We start from the raw sequence: 19,528 nt of genomic DNA on the forward strand, positions 1-19,528 counted from the left end.
ACGGCGGCTACTACTGCCCTGGGTCGGGGAGTCCCCTTGCAGGACGTCTGTCAGGCAGCTACATGGGCCTCGCTGCACACGTTCGCAAGACACTACTGCCTGGACAGCCAAGTCCGGAGAGATGGTTTTTTCGGCCGTTCCGTTCTCCAGGACTTTCTGGTGTGATCATTGGTTCGCAGACCCACCACCGGGGTTGGTATTGCTGGGGTATCTATTCTAAGGTAAGGAATCTAATACTAACCTGTTTCTTTTAGATGCACAAGTTGCTTACCTTTGGTAACGATATATCTGTAAGAAACAGTAGGTAGTATTAGATTCCTTACCGCCCCACCCATCCTCCCCGTTCTGCGAACCGATATCTAGGATTAAGGTCATCCCCTTTCAGGGCCCTAGTTTTTGTGGCAGCAGTGTTGGTTTTTATCGTGGCTCTGCGTTTCTGGCGCGGAAAAGCTGTGTATAAGAACTGACGTCAGCGTGCAAGGGCGGCGTCTAAGTACTCCGGCGATGTCATCCCGGCACGGACACGAGCCGCAGACGACGCCTTTCTGACGTGCAGGGGTACTGCTGAGGATATTCTACGGTAAGGAATCTAATACTAACTACTATTTGTTACAGATATATCGTTACCGAAGGTAAGTAACTTGTGCAACATGTCCACCGCTCAAATCAAATTAATTTCGTATTTCCCTACACTAATTCACCACTAATACTTTTTGGGTTTTAGAGTAGCCTGCTAGTTGCTTAGAAGTGCTACAGCACCTCATCAGGGGAGCAAGCGAAATATAAATGCAAATCCTTCCCTCCTACATCCCTCCACTATCCTTCTCAATCCAAATAACAGACTAACATGTCCACAGCTCAAATTAATTTCATATTTCCGGTGTCGGGGGTAGTAAGCGCAATATAAATCCAATTACGATTACTAGGGAAAAGAACTTGCGAACTCAAACGTAGAAGCAATTCTGCAGCCTCCTTTCAACTGAGGCTTTGGCTCGGAGGTGGCAAAACAGCTCCTAGACTGAGATGGGAGCCTTCAGAGAGCACGTGCTGCAGATGAATCCAAGAAAAGCCTACTCTGGTCAGACATCTTTGAACGTGATAAGACAGTGAACCATGTCATATAGATGTATATTGGTCTCAAACAGAAGAGGCTGCTTCTCTTGACTTGATGTAATAACCTTCTGATCAATTAACTCATGGCCTAGAGAGCCCCAGTGCTAGTCTATTATCACAGTCTGTTATCACACCAAGAAATTACAGTTACGATAATAATCAAGAAACCAGGCCTGAGATTAATTAAGCTGTTGAACGTCTGTAGAGAAATATCTTTTTACAGGTTCACCCCCACTTTATCTCCCTATTTTTTGACGATTTAGTTGCTGTTTTTTCGACTATGTAGTGCACCGGGCCCTGCTGTCCAGGCCCCTGTCCATGTGCTCTGACTTCTCAAATATGTGTTCAGTTGGCTAATACCAGTTTGATATATTTAACCTACATATAAGTCCCTAGTATATGGTACAAGGGGTACCTAGGGCTAGTAAGTAAAAAAAAATAACTAGTGGACTGGAGCACTTAATTGTGCCACCACTGCAGTGACCAGTTGAAAACATGACTCTTGGCCTGCTGCTGCATTCTAGTCAGGCAGCTTTAAAACTTCCAACTCGACATGCCAAAATAAACCCTTTTTGTCAGGTCAAAACCTTCTTTTTTATGTTAATAAGCCAACCCTAAGGAAGGCCTTCATAGCCCACCAGTGGTAAACATTAAAAAGACAGGCAAGTTCCTTTTGTGGGTAACATACCCTGATAGTTAAAATACAAAATTGTTGTTTTCACTGTAGCAAGGCTAGTAGTACCATTGACTAACATGGAATTTCACCGTGCTAAGTGCTTACTACAAGATGATAAATGTACTGCTGAGACCAGATTTAAGGTGACTTTTAATGGTAACAATACTTTAGAAAGTCACCAGTTTGTTGCCCAAACATCTGGTAGCCTTTTCTGTTTAGCAGCAGCAGTAGTTGTTACCCAAAACACCAGGCTGCCTCCCCTGCTAGAAAGTGTGAAGCATTCACAGGAACAAGGAACAAAGAGAAATCATTGGTGGGTGGAGGTGTGACCTCCTCTAGTAGGGTGGCTAGCGAGCAGTGGCCACAGCTGGTCCGTTTTAAAGAGGCTACTGCCTCAGTGAAGCAAAAGCGAATCACACCTCGTCTGACCTGCTCCTTTCTGTAAGTAGACAGGCTGGCATCTCCTCCAGAGTGGGTAAACCAGTTGCAGAACCGGTTTTCCAGGAGGAGTGGCTAATTATCCTGGGTACAACCCAGGGTTGTGCCCAGGGCTCCTCACAGGGGACGAAGGCTTGCACCATCTTAGATGTGGGTAGAGAAGGGTATCCTGGGATAGTTCGGTAGCCACACCCCAGGAATTGATGTAAAGTGGAAGGGTTGCCTCGTGGAAACTGTTGACCCCTTGGCTAGTGAGTCCTCGCTAAGCCAAGTTGTCATAAAAGTGACACCTTAAACACACAATCTTCAGATCACTACTGGAAAGAAAAAAGAAGGTGGACTGCCCTGCTGCTCCCTTGATCCAACAAAGTGAGGCTGCACAAAGACTTGACTTGCAACCGAGGACACACAAAGAGGACTTTGCCTGCTGTGCTCACTCGTGAAAAAGAATTCCAGTTGTGCCAGGACAGAAGTGACTCCAAGGGCAGGTTGGCTAGCTTCCTGTTAAGCATCAGGACTACCAAAAGCTAAGGAACCCTGCACCCCTTGAGAGCCCCACTGCCCAAGATTGCCTGAACAGCAAAGTGCCTGTCTTCAACTTAGTCCTGATCTTCCCAAGGTGTTCCCAAGTCTGTGGGAGCCATAGCCAAAGTCAGGTGGACCCTGGTCCCCAGAAAGAAATGATTTGCTTGCCTGTAAGCATCCGTTGAGACTGCTATAACCAGAAAACAAGTTGACCATTAGCAACTGGACCTGCTCTGGACTCCACTGCTGCATCGTGGGAGATAGTGTCCTGATGCCGGAAACGACCCCTGATGTTCATGGATACCAGGGTAGCCCTAGGAACACCTCACCACATCTCTTCAGCATCCTGTATTCCCAGCATAAGGACCACTTCTTTACTGGACTGCGATAAAGGAGAAGAGTGCATTGAGGATTCTGAGATTAGTGGACCCAACAGGTAACTGTCTTCCTGGACAAATGGTCCCTATGACTGCCTCCCAACCCATGGTGGTTCATCCAAGAGAAGATTGGTAGTGGTTTTGGTCGATTGCCTCACAACCTGCTAAGCCGATGACAACTATTTATTGTACTAATTTACTTACCTTTAAAAAATCACTTCTTCCCTCAATAGATTTTTCTTGTTTTGATGTCTATGTAAAGATAAAAATGCAACTTATTATATACTGGTGTCAGATTTCTATTGAGTTGTATTTCTTATTTATTATTTTAGACCTTTGATTAAGCCTCACTGCTCTGTGCCACAGGTACCTAAGAGTGAGTTAAGGGTTTTATTAAAGAAACATAACTGAATCTAATACAGATTTGCACATTATTGCGTGATGAGGTCTCCCACCCACATAAAATCCACTTTCGTCCACCTACTGGGTCAGAAAAGTAAAGAACGACCACAAGGTTGACCTCTTAGTAGGACATACTTGGAAGAAACTGAAAGTAACCAGCAGCTAATCATGTTAGTAACCAGATGCAAATAGTTTGAAACTTTGGATGTTTAGAAATGTAGGAATTCATTATCACAAAAGCAAGCCACTTAATTAAATGATGGTGAACTAGACTCTTTTCAGCTTATCATTACTCTGGTTTCTTATCTCGGTGTCTTTCCTTTCCTACCTTTCCTTAGCTCACTCTCTACTTTTGGTCCTTTCTTCACCTCTCCCTCTTTTCCAAATATTCTCCAGTCTTTTTCTTATTAGCTGATTATGCTGTTAAGTTGTCTTAACGACTTCAGTGTATTTATCCAACGTATTGAAAGCAGTGAAGGAAGCATACCATAACAATATTATTGTGCAAAAGCATCTTCTTGGGATATAATAGGGAAGCATGGATGTGCACCTGATCTGTGTTCAAACTAAAAACACAGTTTTACAAACATTCATGCCGAAAGCACTCAACACTGACAAAGTGAATAACTGAATGTTTTATTTGTTCCTACCTTCTTTCCCTCTCTTTTCATACAGTTTTGAGAAAAAAAATAAAAGATAGTACCGAGTTCTGTTTAGAGACTGGAGACTGTGAAGATGAACTGAACTTTATTGTGTGCTTGTTAGAATGCTGTTCCCAATCGGGCATTTATCTTCAAAATAATAACTTTTTCAATCAATGAAATCTAATTTCCCCTGACACCAAAAGGCATTACTTGAGGTATCAATTGGTGCAGATTCAGCTAGGTCAATACAAGAATTCCAGGTTTGATTTCAGGATTGTGGCTGCATGGACGGCAGCAATCCAGTTTTTTTACAGTAACTCAGATTTTGATAAACATGCTTGTCACTTGTGCATTTGTAAGTGTTTCCTTGCTAAAGGTTTCAGAATTTTTAAATGTAGACCTGAGCAGGGACTCTTTAAATATACCCAAATCATTTTTCTTAAATTACAGGCGTATTTATTTGTGAATTGAGCAGTACTTTCCAGAGTACCAAATTTTCATATTTTGTCCTTTTGTAATATTTTTATAATTCCATGTCTCTGATAGTTTGATGTGTGCCCTAAAGTCCACCATCTTTATCATATTTTGATTAAAATTTCAAAGTTCTACACACACCCTGTCCCTAACAGCAAAATGTGGTCAGAAGCAGGTTTGTCATTATGACATCGATACATCTGGTCCACCCCTGTACATTGAGTGACAGCGTGCCTGCTAGAGGATGCTGGCACGCTTTAACCAATGAATTCCACACCACAAAATATAATATTCATTGATTATACGAGGGGAATAAGGGACTGCAATGAGGACTGGGTCCCTGTGATACCCACTATTTATTAAAAAAAGGCATTTGACACAGATAATTGATTGTATTTTTGGCAAGTTCTAGAATATTATTGCTAAATTCTGGAATATTTTTGCTTTAGTCCCAGTTTGATTTGCTGCATTCGTTTTATTCCAACGTTTTTGCTGGGGTTCTGACCAATGAGGACTTCTTTCCCACTATTTAAATCGGGCATAATACATGACAAGGTGGCCCTGCCGCGCTTGCTTTGCATTCTTGTATTTGGATATATAGTCCTTATATACAAGGAAAGGATGGACAGGGATTACATCATACGCCCTATTCGGTGTACACAGACCGTGTTTTGTTGTGCCTGCTGTGTCTATACATAATCCGGATATCACTTTGTTCCTTTGGTTGATGACCTACGTAATACTTGGGCTTTGGTGTCCATAGGGAAAAGAAAAAGTTATTGGCATTGCATCATTTCTGATTGCCAGATGTTTTCTAGGCGAAATCAGGTAGAGGGTTTCGTCTCCCTATTTCAATTGTAGTGATCGTTACTAGATTCTCTCACACACGTGGGCGTGCTTTTTTCTAAATAAGTTCTTCTGTCACAGCTTATGTGGGGGCAGGATGGAGTGTTGGTGAACAGCTTGTGCTATGATGCACAATACCTGCTGTGGAATGATCGATGCATCCATCCTTTTTCTGTGTTATTTTGTAGCACATCTGCAACATGCACTGTGGAAATGTGCCTTTTAATGGGCTTACCAGTGCAGGGTTCACCCTTATCTTGTCCACGGGTCCATAGACCAACAAAATAGAGATTGGCACTGAAGCTGGAATTCAAAGAACAAGTTTAATTAATCACTCATGAGCGGGACTACGTCCATACAACACCCTCAAGTGTTCCAGGAGGTATTACATTGAATGCACAGACCATGGTGCTTATATACTGAGTTTGTTGCAGAGTAAGCATGTAGATAGAAGGTACAGGCCTACACAGAAATAGTTACAGCCAGACATGGGCAGATGAGTAATCACTTAGTCAGCAACGTGAGAGGGGGAACAGAACTGCTTACAGCAACCACAAATAGGTGACAGTTACATCTTTAACCAGGTGCATTTCAGCAGCTACATGCCTTTTCTCAACACATGCTTTACTTTGGCTCGGTACAGAAGGAGTTAACTAAAGTTGATGACTCAAGCAGAATGCTTACTTGATGACATCCACCCATATCCTTTCCTATTTCACCATTCCTTGCAACTGACAGCCCTATTGTGCTGTGAGATTTCATGTGATGCGAGGGAACTATTGGAAATGGCCTGCCAGTGGGTTACACGCTCTCTCTGAATTATTTAGCAACAGTATGGTAAAGTCCACGGATGGGTAGAGATGGAAATCTGCTAATTTAGTAAACATTAGGCAGAAGTAAATAGTTAAGGCTCATAGGAGCCTCCGTAGGACCCGTTTTTACACTTTGCTTGCAGATGTGGGTGGATGTCATCAAGTAAGCAAAATGTATATTCTTCTACTGGAACATGGTAGCCCTCTTCCCTTTCAGAGTGAGGAAAAGAAGTCAGCCTGGTGTCGACATTCACAGTGCTCAGTGGTGGGATGTGTGTATGCACTGTAAATCAGAATTCATTAATGTGAGATTTTAGATGATGCAATGCTTATATTTGCAAGGAGCTAACAATCCCCTATATTTCACTCCCCATTGACTTTCATCTGCTCAAGGTGCAGATGTCTTAATGCCACCGCCACCTTTCATCCTATAGTATGATCATGCCCACTGTTTTGGACTAATACCTTGGATGGTAAAGGCAAAATTACTAGAATTCATCTCTCTAGTGGCACCAAACATGCTCTTTTAGAACAGTTGAGCGGCAGGTGATGAGATTTGCCAGGTTGACACTACGATTACCCAGGTATGTTTTGTGGATGTATATGCAGGAACCCCATGCTATGCTGAACGGGTCAAGAATATATGCCCCAAAGGCTGTTTGCAAGGTTTTGTACACCACGCTAAAAGATCAAAAGACATTTGGGAATATAACTGAGTCTATTTGGCAAACAAAAACCCAAAATGTTTCTTCGAACTCTGATTTTGCTTGTTATTTATCCTCATAATGAAATATGGTGTTTCATTTGCATGGGGATCCCGAGAGAGTGAGTTTAGCTCTCACTATGCAGAATCTTCTGATGTTATCCATCTTTTGACTTCCTCGTCAAGAGTGGGTTGTGATCTTATATATTATGATATGTAACCTTGTAAATTGTGTCTGGTTAATACCTATTCAGTGTTATATGCTGTCAGTCTTTGTTGGGATGAATGGAAATGCATGTTGTTCTTTTTGTGATTTCTTTTTTTGTTTTGTTTTGTTCCCCTTGAGGTGTATTCAGTATTTGCTGACATGCAAATAGTACATTGATTGTTTCCAGGTGTGCTCTTTAACCCCCTTATGACAAATATTACTGAACTTGTCCAGCAGTGAAAGTTTCAAGTGAGATATGTAAGCAAAATCTATAATCGACACTCACTGTATTTTTGACAGCTCTACTGAAGATGATGGTGGTCAGACAGAAGGTGAGTGATGCATGCCAACTGGACAAACGTCCCTTAACCTTTCCTGCATCTTCAGGGTTATTTAGAATGCTTGGGCTTCTTGATCCTTTACTAACTCTCCACGCAATATTACATTTAATTTAATTTGTTGACTAGGTGGGAAACAGCAATTATGTGAAGAAGACTTTGGAGGCTTGGGTCTTAGATGGAGAATATTTGATGACCTTTTATATTCAGCACTACTCATTTTTCCTTTGTACAGTGAATTTGTATGCTTCTGAAATCATGGGTGTTAACTTGGCCATTGAATATCCAAATAATACAGACCAGTCATCCTTTGTCTACAACATGGCATATTTCCTACCTTGAAAGCGCCAATTGAATATTTACTCAGTTGTAATGTACTCGTGCCACAATGCCTAAAGTCTCCCATGAAGGACACACAAGGATTAGAGGGTGTGGTTTTAATATGACTTTTGTGTTTTTGTGCTTTTTGGCTTTGTAGTGTGGCTGTCATGCACAGTTAAGAAGTTAGGTGAGGTCATAGATAAACCAAATATATGTGCCAGAATCATGATATAAGAAGTACAGGTGTTATGTCCCTACCCACCAGAGTGAAATTGGATACAATTCGTATTGAGCAGTTTGGTCTTGGATCAAACATTTATGCTAGCATGGCTTGTCAAATTATGAACAAATGTTTATGGGAGATATTCTACATTGGATCCAGGCCGGTGAGACTGGTGCCACAGCGCTGGGCGCTGACTTCGTGGGGTGCCATGTTTGCAAGTCCATTATGGTTTTTAAAGCTCCTGCTGCCGCGGTCCTTGCCTCCAACAATTGTTAGGCAACAATAAAAAATGTCAAGCTTACTCCGGTGATTAATGTTCTTTCTGGGCGGATGTGGAGTTTTGTCTAGTGAAGGTTATGACTTGTGAAGTAGCGCAGAGGGTTAACATCCCTGCTGTTAAGAACGTGCATCATATAGATCACAAAGTGCATATAATGTAAATAGTTGAGTGGGTTACTGCTTCTTTCAGAGAGATCCTCTTGTTACTTGAAGTTTATAAGTTAAAATCCTAATATAGAACACTGAGCTATTAACTGTCATCAAAAAGCTGCATGCTCACTGCAAGATATGTATTAGTGTGTTATTATTTTCTTCCCCCCATCTTTCATTATCCTATTGTTGTATATTGGGTTAATTTGGGTACAAGGTCAATTCTTAATTATTAAAGAGAAACCCCAACCATGGTGTTATGTTTTTAAATTCTGAGTTTGTGCTTATCCAGACCAAGAACTCAAACTATACTGCCTACCAGTATGGATGACATGTAACTCTTACACCATGTAGTCCTCTGTCTTATGTAATATTTCCTATACACTGATTTACACACCTATGATTCATTGTCTCTGTGTAAAGTGTGTGATGTAAAGAGCTCCAGCACCATATACTGGTATGAGTGTTGCTGTAAAACTAATTAAATGCATCTGTGAGAGTGCATGGTTATGGAAACTTGAGGGGCATTGTTAAAGGCTGATAGTGAGGGAATCCGTGGCAAAGGTGATCATTGAAGGGCGCCAACAAACATTGTCGCATAGGGTGCCACCAGTGCTAAAGCCGGCCCTGAATTGAATCCTACTGCCTTATGATTTATTTTGTCTTTTTTCTGCTCTCTCTTCGGCTGAAGATGATGACGACTGTTTGGATTTAGCAGCTGTGCTCCAGCTATCAAAAATGTCCGAGCTGCAGTGGCGACTGTCTCTGAAGGAGGAAGAAAATGAGATAGAGCGGAGCGAATTTTACTATGAGCAGGTGAGGGAGGAAAGATGTTCAAGAAATTATGGAGCATGATAAATGTTCTGTATGTATGTGTAGTGCTAAAACTCCTTGCTGCAACAGTGTTGAGAAGTGGGTGGAACAGTGTATTGAGTTTGCTATTGGTGCAAGAGTTGAGGACAGAAACGTAATGTTTGGATTGCTTTTAAAGTATTAATTAAGTTCATGTTACTGGCCACGATAAAGCCAGCCTGTGAAAACAATTGCTTTTTTTTTTTTTTATTATATATATTTTTTTTCAATTAAACACAATATATAGACAGTGCAACACAATTTCTTATATAATTAACAAACGTTACAAAATAACTAAACATTACAGATAACAATGGAAAAAAAACATTACAGCACTTCATCTAGATCCGATACAACATATTAACCACCCAATACATACATAAAGAAACCTAAAAAATAAAAATTACAACTATAATTAATACACATTACAGTGCTTCAAAACTTGATCCAGCCAAACAAAGCAAATAACCCAATACATGAGCATTCCTAAAGATGTTACCCAGAACAATGCCTTCTCATGAAATCCCAAATCCAGCCCCGCCACCTACTGATAGGTTCCCAAATTCTTAACCCCAGTTGTCTTCCTCTCCTGCCTTTCCTTGCATATATAGCTTTTTCCAAGTTGTACGCTGCCAATAGATTAGCGAGCCATACTGGCATACCTGGTGGGTTCTTATCCAACCATGCTCTTGCTATGCAGAGCCTATATACAGCCATGGCAAAAAATATGAAATCTCTCTCCAGAAAGGTATCCTCAACAACTATTCCCAATAGTATTTGGGCAGGTTTAAGGGTAATTTTCATATCCAAGGATGAGTCTAAAAATCTCTCTATATCCTTAATTAAAGAGTGGAGCTGAGGACATAAGGCAAACATGTGTACTATGTCAGCATCTAGTGAATTACAGCGTGGGCACGAGATCCCCGTAATACCGCCCCACTTCGCTATTCTGGCTGGGGTGTAGTAGAGTAAATACAGAGTTTTGTAATGTTGTGACTGCAATGGCGCAGAGCAGAGTATCGTTCTTCCTAAGTCCAATGACTCCTGGAACCATCCAACTTCTCCATCCAATTTCTCTGCCCACTTACGACCATACTTATCCCTATCATCCTGCTTTATTTCTGAGAGGCTTGCGTAAAAGCTACGTATTGAGCGATCTCCCCCTAGCCTAATCTTCTCCATAATATCCACCCTATTAAACCCGGTCTGCCCACCTAGCTTCGTCCCCAGAAAACTCCTTATCTGCAGGAATTTAAAGAAATCCCGTCTATCTAATCCAAACTTCTCCATTAACTCTGTGAACAGCACAACGCCCGCCGAATTCATCCCATCCCCTACCTGAACAATCCCCTTCGCTGCCCAGCCCTCCATCGTCCTGTCCCCGAAGATTTCAGGTGGAAAAGATCTATTCTTCAACAACCTTGTATACCAGTTAAATCGCCCAATACCCACTTTCTTCATAAGAGCAGTCCAGATCTTAATTCCAGCTTCCACTGTCTTGAATCTAGTTCTTTTATAATACCCAAACTCTGTGCAATTTAAAAAACAATTTTCGACCTCCTCCCCCAAAACTGCTGCATAAACCCTATCAGAGCTGTCCGTCGTTCTCTGATCTAGGCCTGCCCCTCCAATCAGCCCTTGGAGGTATTGAATCGCAGCTGCCCAATAATATAACCTAAAGTCAGGTGCTCCCCACCCACCTCTCTCTCTAGGAAGGGTCATGAACCTATATGCTCTACGGGTTTTACCCTGCGCCCATACAAATCTGTTAAGGATAGCTTCCAGTGTATTAAACCATTGTACCTCGAAATAAAGGGGTATTGCCCTAAACAAATATAAGAATTTGGGCAATATTAACATTTTAATAACATTCGTACACCCCACTAAAGAGAGATGCAAATTATTCAGGCGTTCCAAATCCAATTTTACCCTACTAATCAAGGGAGACATATTCCTCTGCACCACAGTACCCACATCCGCTGAAATTATCACCCCCAAATATACCGCCGAGCCCGCCACCCTTTGATCCGTACACCCCACAACATGTTGATTACAAACTATTTGGGTCTTAGCCCTATTTAGACTATAGCCCGAAACCTGTCCAAAATTAAGAGCCTCAGCTTCAACCTCTCTAATAGCTCCCTGTGGGTTAGACGTCAAAACAGCCGCATCATCTGCGTAAGCCAAAGTTTTAGCCACGCAGCCTTTCAATCTCATTGGGGGGATAGCCTGATTACCTTCTAACCTACGCAAAAAAGGATCTAAATATAATGCGAAAAGAAGAGGTGATGAAGGGCAACCTTGTCTGGTTCCTCTTTCTATCTTCACTGCCGCTGAGTGTCCTCTGTTAACCCTAATTCTGGCGCTAGGGTTCTTATATAGTGTTTCCAGTGCTTTAATAAACCGCTCCCCTATGCCACCCCATCTTAAAGTTTGCCATAAATATTCCCAGGAGACCCTATCAAATGCTTTCTCAGCATCCAGAAACAGTGCCGCCATAGGGTCTCCCAGGATACCAGCAGCGTCGAACATTGTAATCACCTGCCTTGTATGCACTGTAGTACCTTTGCCTGGTATGAACCCATGCTGTGAGCAAACTACCAGATTCTCAACAACTCCTGCTAATCTCTTAGCCAGCATTTTCGAATAGACTTTGGCATCCGCATTCATCAGAGTAATCGGTCTATAAGACCCTGGTTGAGTTGGGGGTTTCCCTTTTTTTTTGGGATTACAATAATATCAGCTCCGCCCCATGAGTCAGGTACTGCCTCCCCAGTTTGTGCTAGCTTCATAACCCCAAACATATCAGGCCCCAGAGCATTAAAGAAAGTTTTATAAAATTCAACCGGGATCTGGTCCGGGCCCGCGGCCTTTCCAGGAGAGAGAGTGCTTAATGCCGTTAATAACTCCTCCATCTGAAAGGGCAGGTCCATCTCCTCCTTATCTTCCTCCACCATACCTGGCAGGATAATGCCCCTTAGATAACTTTCAATCTTCTCTACCTCTCTTAAGCTACCCTCCTGGTATAACTGCGCATAGAACCGCCTGAACACTTCCCCCACTCCTTCTGCATCTTGGATATTAACTCCCTGCTCATCACTGATTTCCATAATATCTGCAGCTGCCAATCTCTGCCTAGTGCGGACAGCTAGCAAGTGTCCCACCTTCTCACTAAACTCATATGCCCCTTCTTTCCTAATTAAATAGTTGTCTGCTGCTTTTTTAGCTATGTGTTCTGTAGCTGCGGCTTTTAATGAAACAATTTTAAGTAGATGTTGTTCTAATGAAAGCTGATCTTGTATAGCTACTCCCAGTTCTTCTTCTACTTTCAGCAATTCTCTATTTATCTCCTTAATTCTGTCTTTTTCCTTTTTCTGAGATGAGAGTACAAAGCTCAGGGTCTCTCTCCGAACCCCTGCCTTAAAGGCATCCCAAACCACCCCTGGTGGTGCCGTACCTCTATTAATATCCCAAAACCCCTTGATCCAACCCTCCATATACCTCCTATACCCCTTATCCCTCAAAAGTGCTCTTTCAAATGTCCATTGTGCTTCCTTCCTCACCCCTTGGCCTATCTTGATAGTTAAAATAACCACTCGCGGTTGTTTTTCAATCTGCGCCTCCCCCATCAAGGAGCCCGAGATCAGAAAATAATCCAACCTAACAAGCACTCTATGGGGAGCTGAATAAAATGTGCTGGGATCTCTATTTGGAAGAATCTTAATCCATGGATCAGTCAACGAGTTGTGGGCAGCTAACCCTACTATAGCCCTATAGACTTTCTTCTTCCTACCTGCGTAATGACCACCTGCCTGTAAGAATGAACTCGTGGGATCATGTATATTAAAATCCCCACAAAGTATTGGTTCTGACCAATGTGCTAACTCCGCATCCAAGTAATGAAAAACCTCAGGGTCTTCTTCCGTTGACCCATAAACTGTAGCGAGGGTGAATTTATCACCTTTAAAACTTAGTTCCACAATCACCCATCGACCCCACTGATCTTCTTTCTTCCTTATTACCACCAGATCCCTACTTCTACCTAAGATTGCTACCCCCCTGTTTCTAGACCCTTGTTTAGAATTGGCCAACACCGCAAACCCTAAATGCCCCAAAAGATAATTTTTAGATGCCTCCACGTGTGTTTCTTGCAAACATACTAAATCTAATCTCAGCAATCTCAAAAGTGCAGCCACCCTAAGCCTTTTAGCAGAGTCGTTCAAACCACAAACGTTTATAGTGGCAATTCTACAGCTCATTAATGAATATCATACATTTCCCCTGGTCTGAGAAGCCATACATAGACCGCTGCTTCAAATTCTTACTGGTGTGCTGAATTAACCGAAAAATGTATATGTTACACTGTCGAACCCTGTGTGGTACTAAACATTGTACACCTTTTCCTCTACATTTTATATTCCCCCTGACCCTCTTAACCCTCCCTGTCCCACCTTCCCCTCCCTTCCTGACCCACCCCCCTCCCACCCTTTACAGGCAAATAGGTCCATAGGACCTATGTGTGATCGCTGCAGACCGTGGCTGTTGCTAGCCACCCCCCGACCCCCCCACAAACCCCTATACTCCCCTGTGTCCCCCATGTGCCTATCCTCCCCTTTCCCATTTTACTTCTCAGTTTCAGTGCTCCGTGCTCCTTTTAATGTATAAGCGAGTAGGTAGATTTAAAAGCTTCAACCATTCTTCTGCTGTTTTAGCTCTTCCAAGAACTGTTGAGCCTTAACCTCTGACCAAAACATTAACACCTTCCCTCTTACGACCACCTTCAGCCTTGCTGGAAATAACAGGTACGCCTCAGAGCCCACTGCCTGAAACGGTTTAATAAGCTGCCTCAGCCTCCATCTCCTCTCTACCGTCACGTGGCAAAAATCCGGTCTGGTAAAGAAGGTGGTCCCCTCAAATGTTCGTCTATTGTCTGGCCTTGCCTTTTCCAAAAGTTCTTCTCTGAGGAGGTAGTTACCTACATAAATCAGAATAGCTCTAGGGAGAGGTGGCTGCCCCCCCCCCCCCCCCACTCCTGGTTTTCTTAATTGTGAATGGGAATCTGTGGGCCCGTTGAACCTCCTTTTCCCACTGCCAATCGGATTCCGGAAACGCTCCCTTTAAAAGATTTACCACAAACTTTAGAACATTCTGCCCCTCTGTCCCTTCTTCCACTCCCAAAAGGCGAATGTTGTTCCGCCGCTGGCGGTTTTCACATTCCTCCATCTTCCAAAGCAAGTCCTCCGCTATCTTTTCTTGGTTTCCTTTAAAGTCCTGCCAGGCTTCCACCTCATCCTCCAGCCTCCCTGTCCTCTCCTCCACTTCCGTAACTCTACTTACAATACCATCATAAAGTTTGTTGACTTTCTTCAGTGTATTATGGATTTTTTTCGTTGCGTGCCTTGCTCTTCGACTTTCAGCCCTAGCCTCTCCCTGAATCTGCTTTAAAGTACTAGTGATCATGTCCAAGGGGGCCTGTAACTGTGCTGGGAGTGGAATTGCATCAGAAACGACTCCACCTGTGTCCCTTTCTTCCACATATGTCTGCGACGTCGCTGAATAATCCCAGAGAAACTTCTTTCCTCCCCCCACCGGGGATCCCTGTAATTGTCCATGCTTTCTTCCCTTTACCCTTCTCTTTTTCTGCGTACTTTCCTTCCCTGATGAGCTCGAACCTGAAGTAGTCTCTCCACCCTCCTCAGTATCAGACTCACTCATTAGCGACTCATCCGTATCCTCATTAACTGAAAAGAAACAGTCTCCTTCAGCTGAGCCTTCCGCCCCTTCAGTAACCTCAACAAACTTTGATGATTTGCCCTTTTTCGTCAGGCTAACCGTGCTGCCCCATGACTTTCCAGCTTTCATCTCAGCCTCGACCTGCATAAGGGCTTCAAGCATATCGGCATTCCCTGCAGCTTTAGTTTTTATTGCCGTGTATCCTGCTTTATCATGCGGTGAAAACAATTGCTGGTGAGAATATCACTTATAAAGTAATGTACCTCTCCACATGTTCAATAAAAGGTATTTAACTAGTGAGAATAAATGCTTTTTAAAAGTTATTTTCTTATCATTTGAGTGTGACTTATGATACACAACCATGGGCAGTCAAAATACAGACCATTGGATTCAACAGATGTCTCACTCTAGCTGTTCGTTTAGTCTAATGTTCCTCAAAACCAGTTATCATTAATAATTGATTGACAAAATGTTCAAAGCCAAGATCCAAAATCCCTATGGATATCTCACATATACATTGCAGGGCAACCCTTATGCCTGTATAACTTTTTTAATTTGGGCTTACCGTCCACAACACATGTGAACTCTGAGAGAGGTGTTATAATGAGTCTGTTAACGTGTATCACACGAAACTGTGCTAAAGTAATGATCCAATCATTATTCATGATGGAACAAACAGCTTCGTATCACACCATGTTTGTAAAACACCCTGAAGTAGTGTCTTCTTTGATTCTATGTAAGACAAAAACAACTGTACATAACAAAGTCATTCCTGACTGCTGTATACAAGGAAATCCAAGGTCAAATGCCACATTGACCCCAGCAATTGGCACACCTAGATTGTGTAAAGGACTCTGAGAATTCAAGCATGGCCCATAACTCCCTAGCAAATGTATCTGCTAAGCGCACTGCTTATCTCCCCTTTAATTTGGTTTGGACATTTGTTAGGCTATTGGGTTCCACAGACGTTTTACAACAATTTTGTTTTGTAGGAATCTACCAGTATTAAAAGTGAACAATCACATATTAGTAGTCTACTGTTCACCCCTCAAAGTAGTTGGTTTTTAAAGGTCTGTAATGCCAGATGGATATTGTGTACCTATATGGGCAGAACTAATGTGCTACATTGTTAATTTATGTGATAAGTTTTACCTGTAACGCATGTGGCCCTGTAGACCTGTATTGGTTTTATAGGATCCCCAATGGCCTCAGATCTTGTTTGATCCGAAAGTTATATGCTCTGCACATATATTGATGCTTAGGAGTCATGTTGTGTTTGTTCAGAGGTGTTGAACAACCAGTTGACGAGAAATTTGCGGAGTGCACCATGATGTATTGTTAGATCTTCTTTGCCATTTTAGTCCAAAGCCCTATACAGCTCTTTGAAGCTTGAAGAGGTTTGAGTCATGCTTAACTGCTCCAAAAAAAAAATTATTGCAATCTAGAAAGAATGTTGTCCCTTGGAAGTATTGAAGAATAAATCAAGAGTGAAATAATGTACTTGTGTGTGCAGAGAGTTAAACACATGCTGCATCATTAATATTACTTTTGGCTTTACAAATGTGAAAAATGCCAAAATATGATACCAGGTAGGGTACCTGTACATAACAAAAATTGGTTTAAGTTTTATGGTTCGATCTCCGGGGGTGGAGGTTCTCAGAACAAAGGATACATTTTCCCACAATTTCCACTAGTTTGAACTAGATATAGTGCATTCCAAGGCTTACACTTTGATTTTATTGTGATGTAGATCATACCGAGATCACAGAATTTGATGTGAAGCATGGAGTACCAGGATGTTTAGGGTTATTTTATGGGGTGCTTCCTGAGTAACAGTACCCTTACTACATGCTGTGAGAATAACTTTTCTTTGCAGTGTCACCCACACTTTACTCTTTGTCCACACCAAGTGAGTTAAGAACATCAGTGATGTAGGCCCATGCATGATCACTGCATCCTCTTTCTGTTCCTTTCCTTCTTTGTTGCTTCTGGCACCCTCTGTCACCCTAATCTCTCATCAACAGCCCTTTACTTCCACAAGGGAGCTTAATGTGTTAAAACGTAAAGTTCAATTTGAATTACTTAGTGTTCTGTATTGTTGCTACTTCATGACACGAACTAGCTGAGGCCACTTCATGTTTTTTGTCTCCTCTTCAGGCTCCAAGTGCGTCCTTATGCATTGCTATTTTAAGTCTTCACTGTGATAGCATCGCTTGTGGTCACCTACTGATACACCACAGCTGTGTCTTGTCTCGAGCTCTGAACAACCCAGAAATGGACAGCAGGCTACTCATAGACATCATGAAAAATCTGATTTTCAGTGCAAAGATGATGTTTGTTAAGGCCGGTAGGAGCCAGGATTTAGCCCTCTGTGACAGGCAAGTGTTTTCTTTTCTCAATTTTGGTTTTGAGTTGTTTCAAATCATAATGGCAGCGTATTTATCTGTAGGATTAATATAGATCCTAACATGCAACCTTCTGTGCACCTGCAGTCCTTTGACGTTCTAGATCTACACATGTATAGATGTAATACAAAAAACTGAAAATCCAGAAGACAAGTGGACATTATTACTCACTTTAACAGAATCTTGGTCCATTATCTATTGCTTTAGTCTATGAGGTTTGTATAGTTCTAAACCTGTATCTTTGTACACCTGCAGTCATTTGACATTATAGACATACACGTGAATCAATGAGATAACAACAAACTGAGCAATGCAGAAGACTAGTGCAATGTTTTAATTCACTTTAACACAATCAAATTCCACATGCTTCTCAAGCACATTGCTTACTGTATCTCACTTCCCCCTTCCGCTACTCCCAAGTGAGCATTTTTCAACCGCCTCTTACGTATGGAACTCACAAATATCTCAATACTACATCCTATTAAGCTTCATCTTAAATTCCTTCTGGAAGATTCCCTTTATCTGCCCATGCCTAACATTGTCAATTTCTCCCTTAGCCAAGGAACCTTTCACGGCAACCCTAATTCAGCACAGGACCTCTCTGCACTGAAGAAAACAATCTGAGACCCAGGTGCCTCACCAACTTCTTCCCCGTCATGCACCTACCCTTGTTAGAAAAATAATTTAGAAAGCTGTCTCCATCCAACTTCCTGAGAGAACCACACCAATAGGAACAGTCTTATACAGGCCTAACAGTTTGGATTTGAATAACTTTGGGCATTGAGATAGCTATTCTTCAAGTACTTGATAAGGCCCTTCTTGCCACTGACAAGACTGACCCCCTCCTTCTACTCCCCAACTCCCTATAGTTTGTACATGTTGGATTCTAATAATCCCATAAACCCTCTGTCTCCTGCAGAGATCCCCTTGTTTTCTTCCTTTCTTTCATCTTCTTTCTCTGCATGGAACCACCCAGATCCTTGTCACCAATGACATCAAGATTCAGTTCTTTACTGACAAAAACCCAGCTTACCATGAACTCCTCCCAGCCGATGATATATATCACAAAGGAAAGGAAGAAAGCTTAGTACCAGCTCTTCATCCTAAAAAAGTGAAACCTTTCCTCTCAGAGACAGACTTTGCAACAGAATCTCGCAGTAGTTCAAGTTACCTTCTGCCACTTGAATGAGATTATTTATGTTACCCCCAGCCTCCCGACCCCCATTCTGGCACTTCTTAAAGTCTTGAAACAAGCCATGGCGTGTCTCATCAAGGTCCTAGGGAAATTGGGCCACATCACCATTTTGCTGAAAGGACTTTACTTACCCGTCATCTTCTTCAAGTCTAGTTCCATCACATATCAAAATAGAATCCCGATGTACGTGACCAAGAAATCAACCACTTTTGATGAGCAGCGCCAGACCAGACGGCATATCCAACTTTTGATGGGCAGCACTAGGCCAGAAGCCAAGACATTGCCAGATCGAAGATCAAAATGTGGAAGTTAAACACAAATAAAATTGCACAATATACATACCCATACATACTTACATATAGCAATAAGATAACTGTCGGAATTGTCTGACACGCCATGGGTGCTTGTAGGACAGCGTGCTGATGGGTGCATTTGTAGAGTGCCTTGTAAACTGAATTTTCTGTAGGTACTTATCCAAATAAGGCAGTATAGAAACTGGATCATTCTAAATCATTAATATTAACTATTGTACGCATTTCCCAAATAGTGGCATAGCATGAGTGACATGGGCCCTAGTGCAAGAAGTTACCCCTTTCCCTTCTGCGCACATTCCCCTGCTGTGCAGGGGGCGGGGGGGCGCTCAGCGCCCCCAGGCTCATGCCGAGCTTAGCTCGTCATGCAGTACAGTGCTCCTGTGCTCATGACGAGCTCAGCTCATCATGGCCACACTCGTTTCTTAAGAACGCACAGCAGTGGAATTAGCCCAGCATGCGAGCGTTCTAAAGGCCATGACGATCTCAGTCGAAGAAAGAGA

At 42.3% G+C, this 19,528-nt stretch overlaps 1 protein-coding gene across 2 annotated transcripts in view; it reads left to right on the top strand.

Moving 5' to 3' along the window:
- Positions 1-19,528, top strand: part of ZFYVE26 (zinc finger FYVE-type containing 26) — a 657,581-nt gene that overhangs the window by 374,137 nt on the left and 263,916 nt on the right. For both annotated transcript variants that reach the window (XM_078659543.1, XM_078659544.1), the window contains 3 exons: positions 7,519-7,550; positions 9,221-9,345; positions 17,272-17,492. In XM_078659543.1, the coding sequence (XP_078515669.1) occupies positions 7,519-7,550; positions 9,221-9,345; positions 17,272-17,492 (378 nt within the window). The remainder of the gene's footprint in view (positions 1-7,518; positions 7,551-9,220; positions 9,346-17,271; positions 17,493-19,528) is intronic.

Source organism: Lissotriton helveticus, chromosome 9 (genome assembly GCF_964261635.1).
Source record: "Lissotriton helveticus chromosome 9, aLisHel1.1, whole genome shotgun sequence".
NCBI lineage: Eukaryota > Metazoa > Chordata > Amphibia > Caudata > Salamandridae > Lissotriton > Lissotriton helveticus.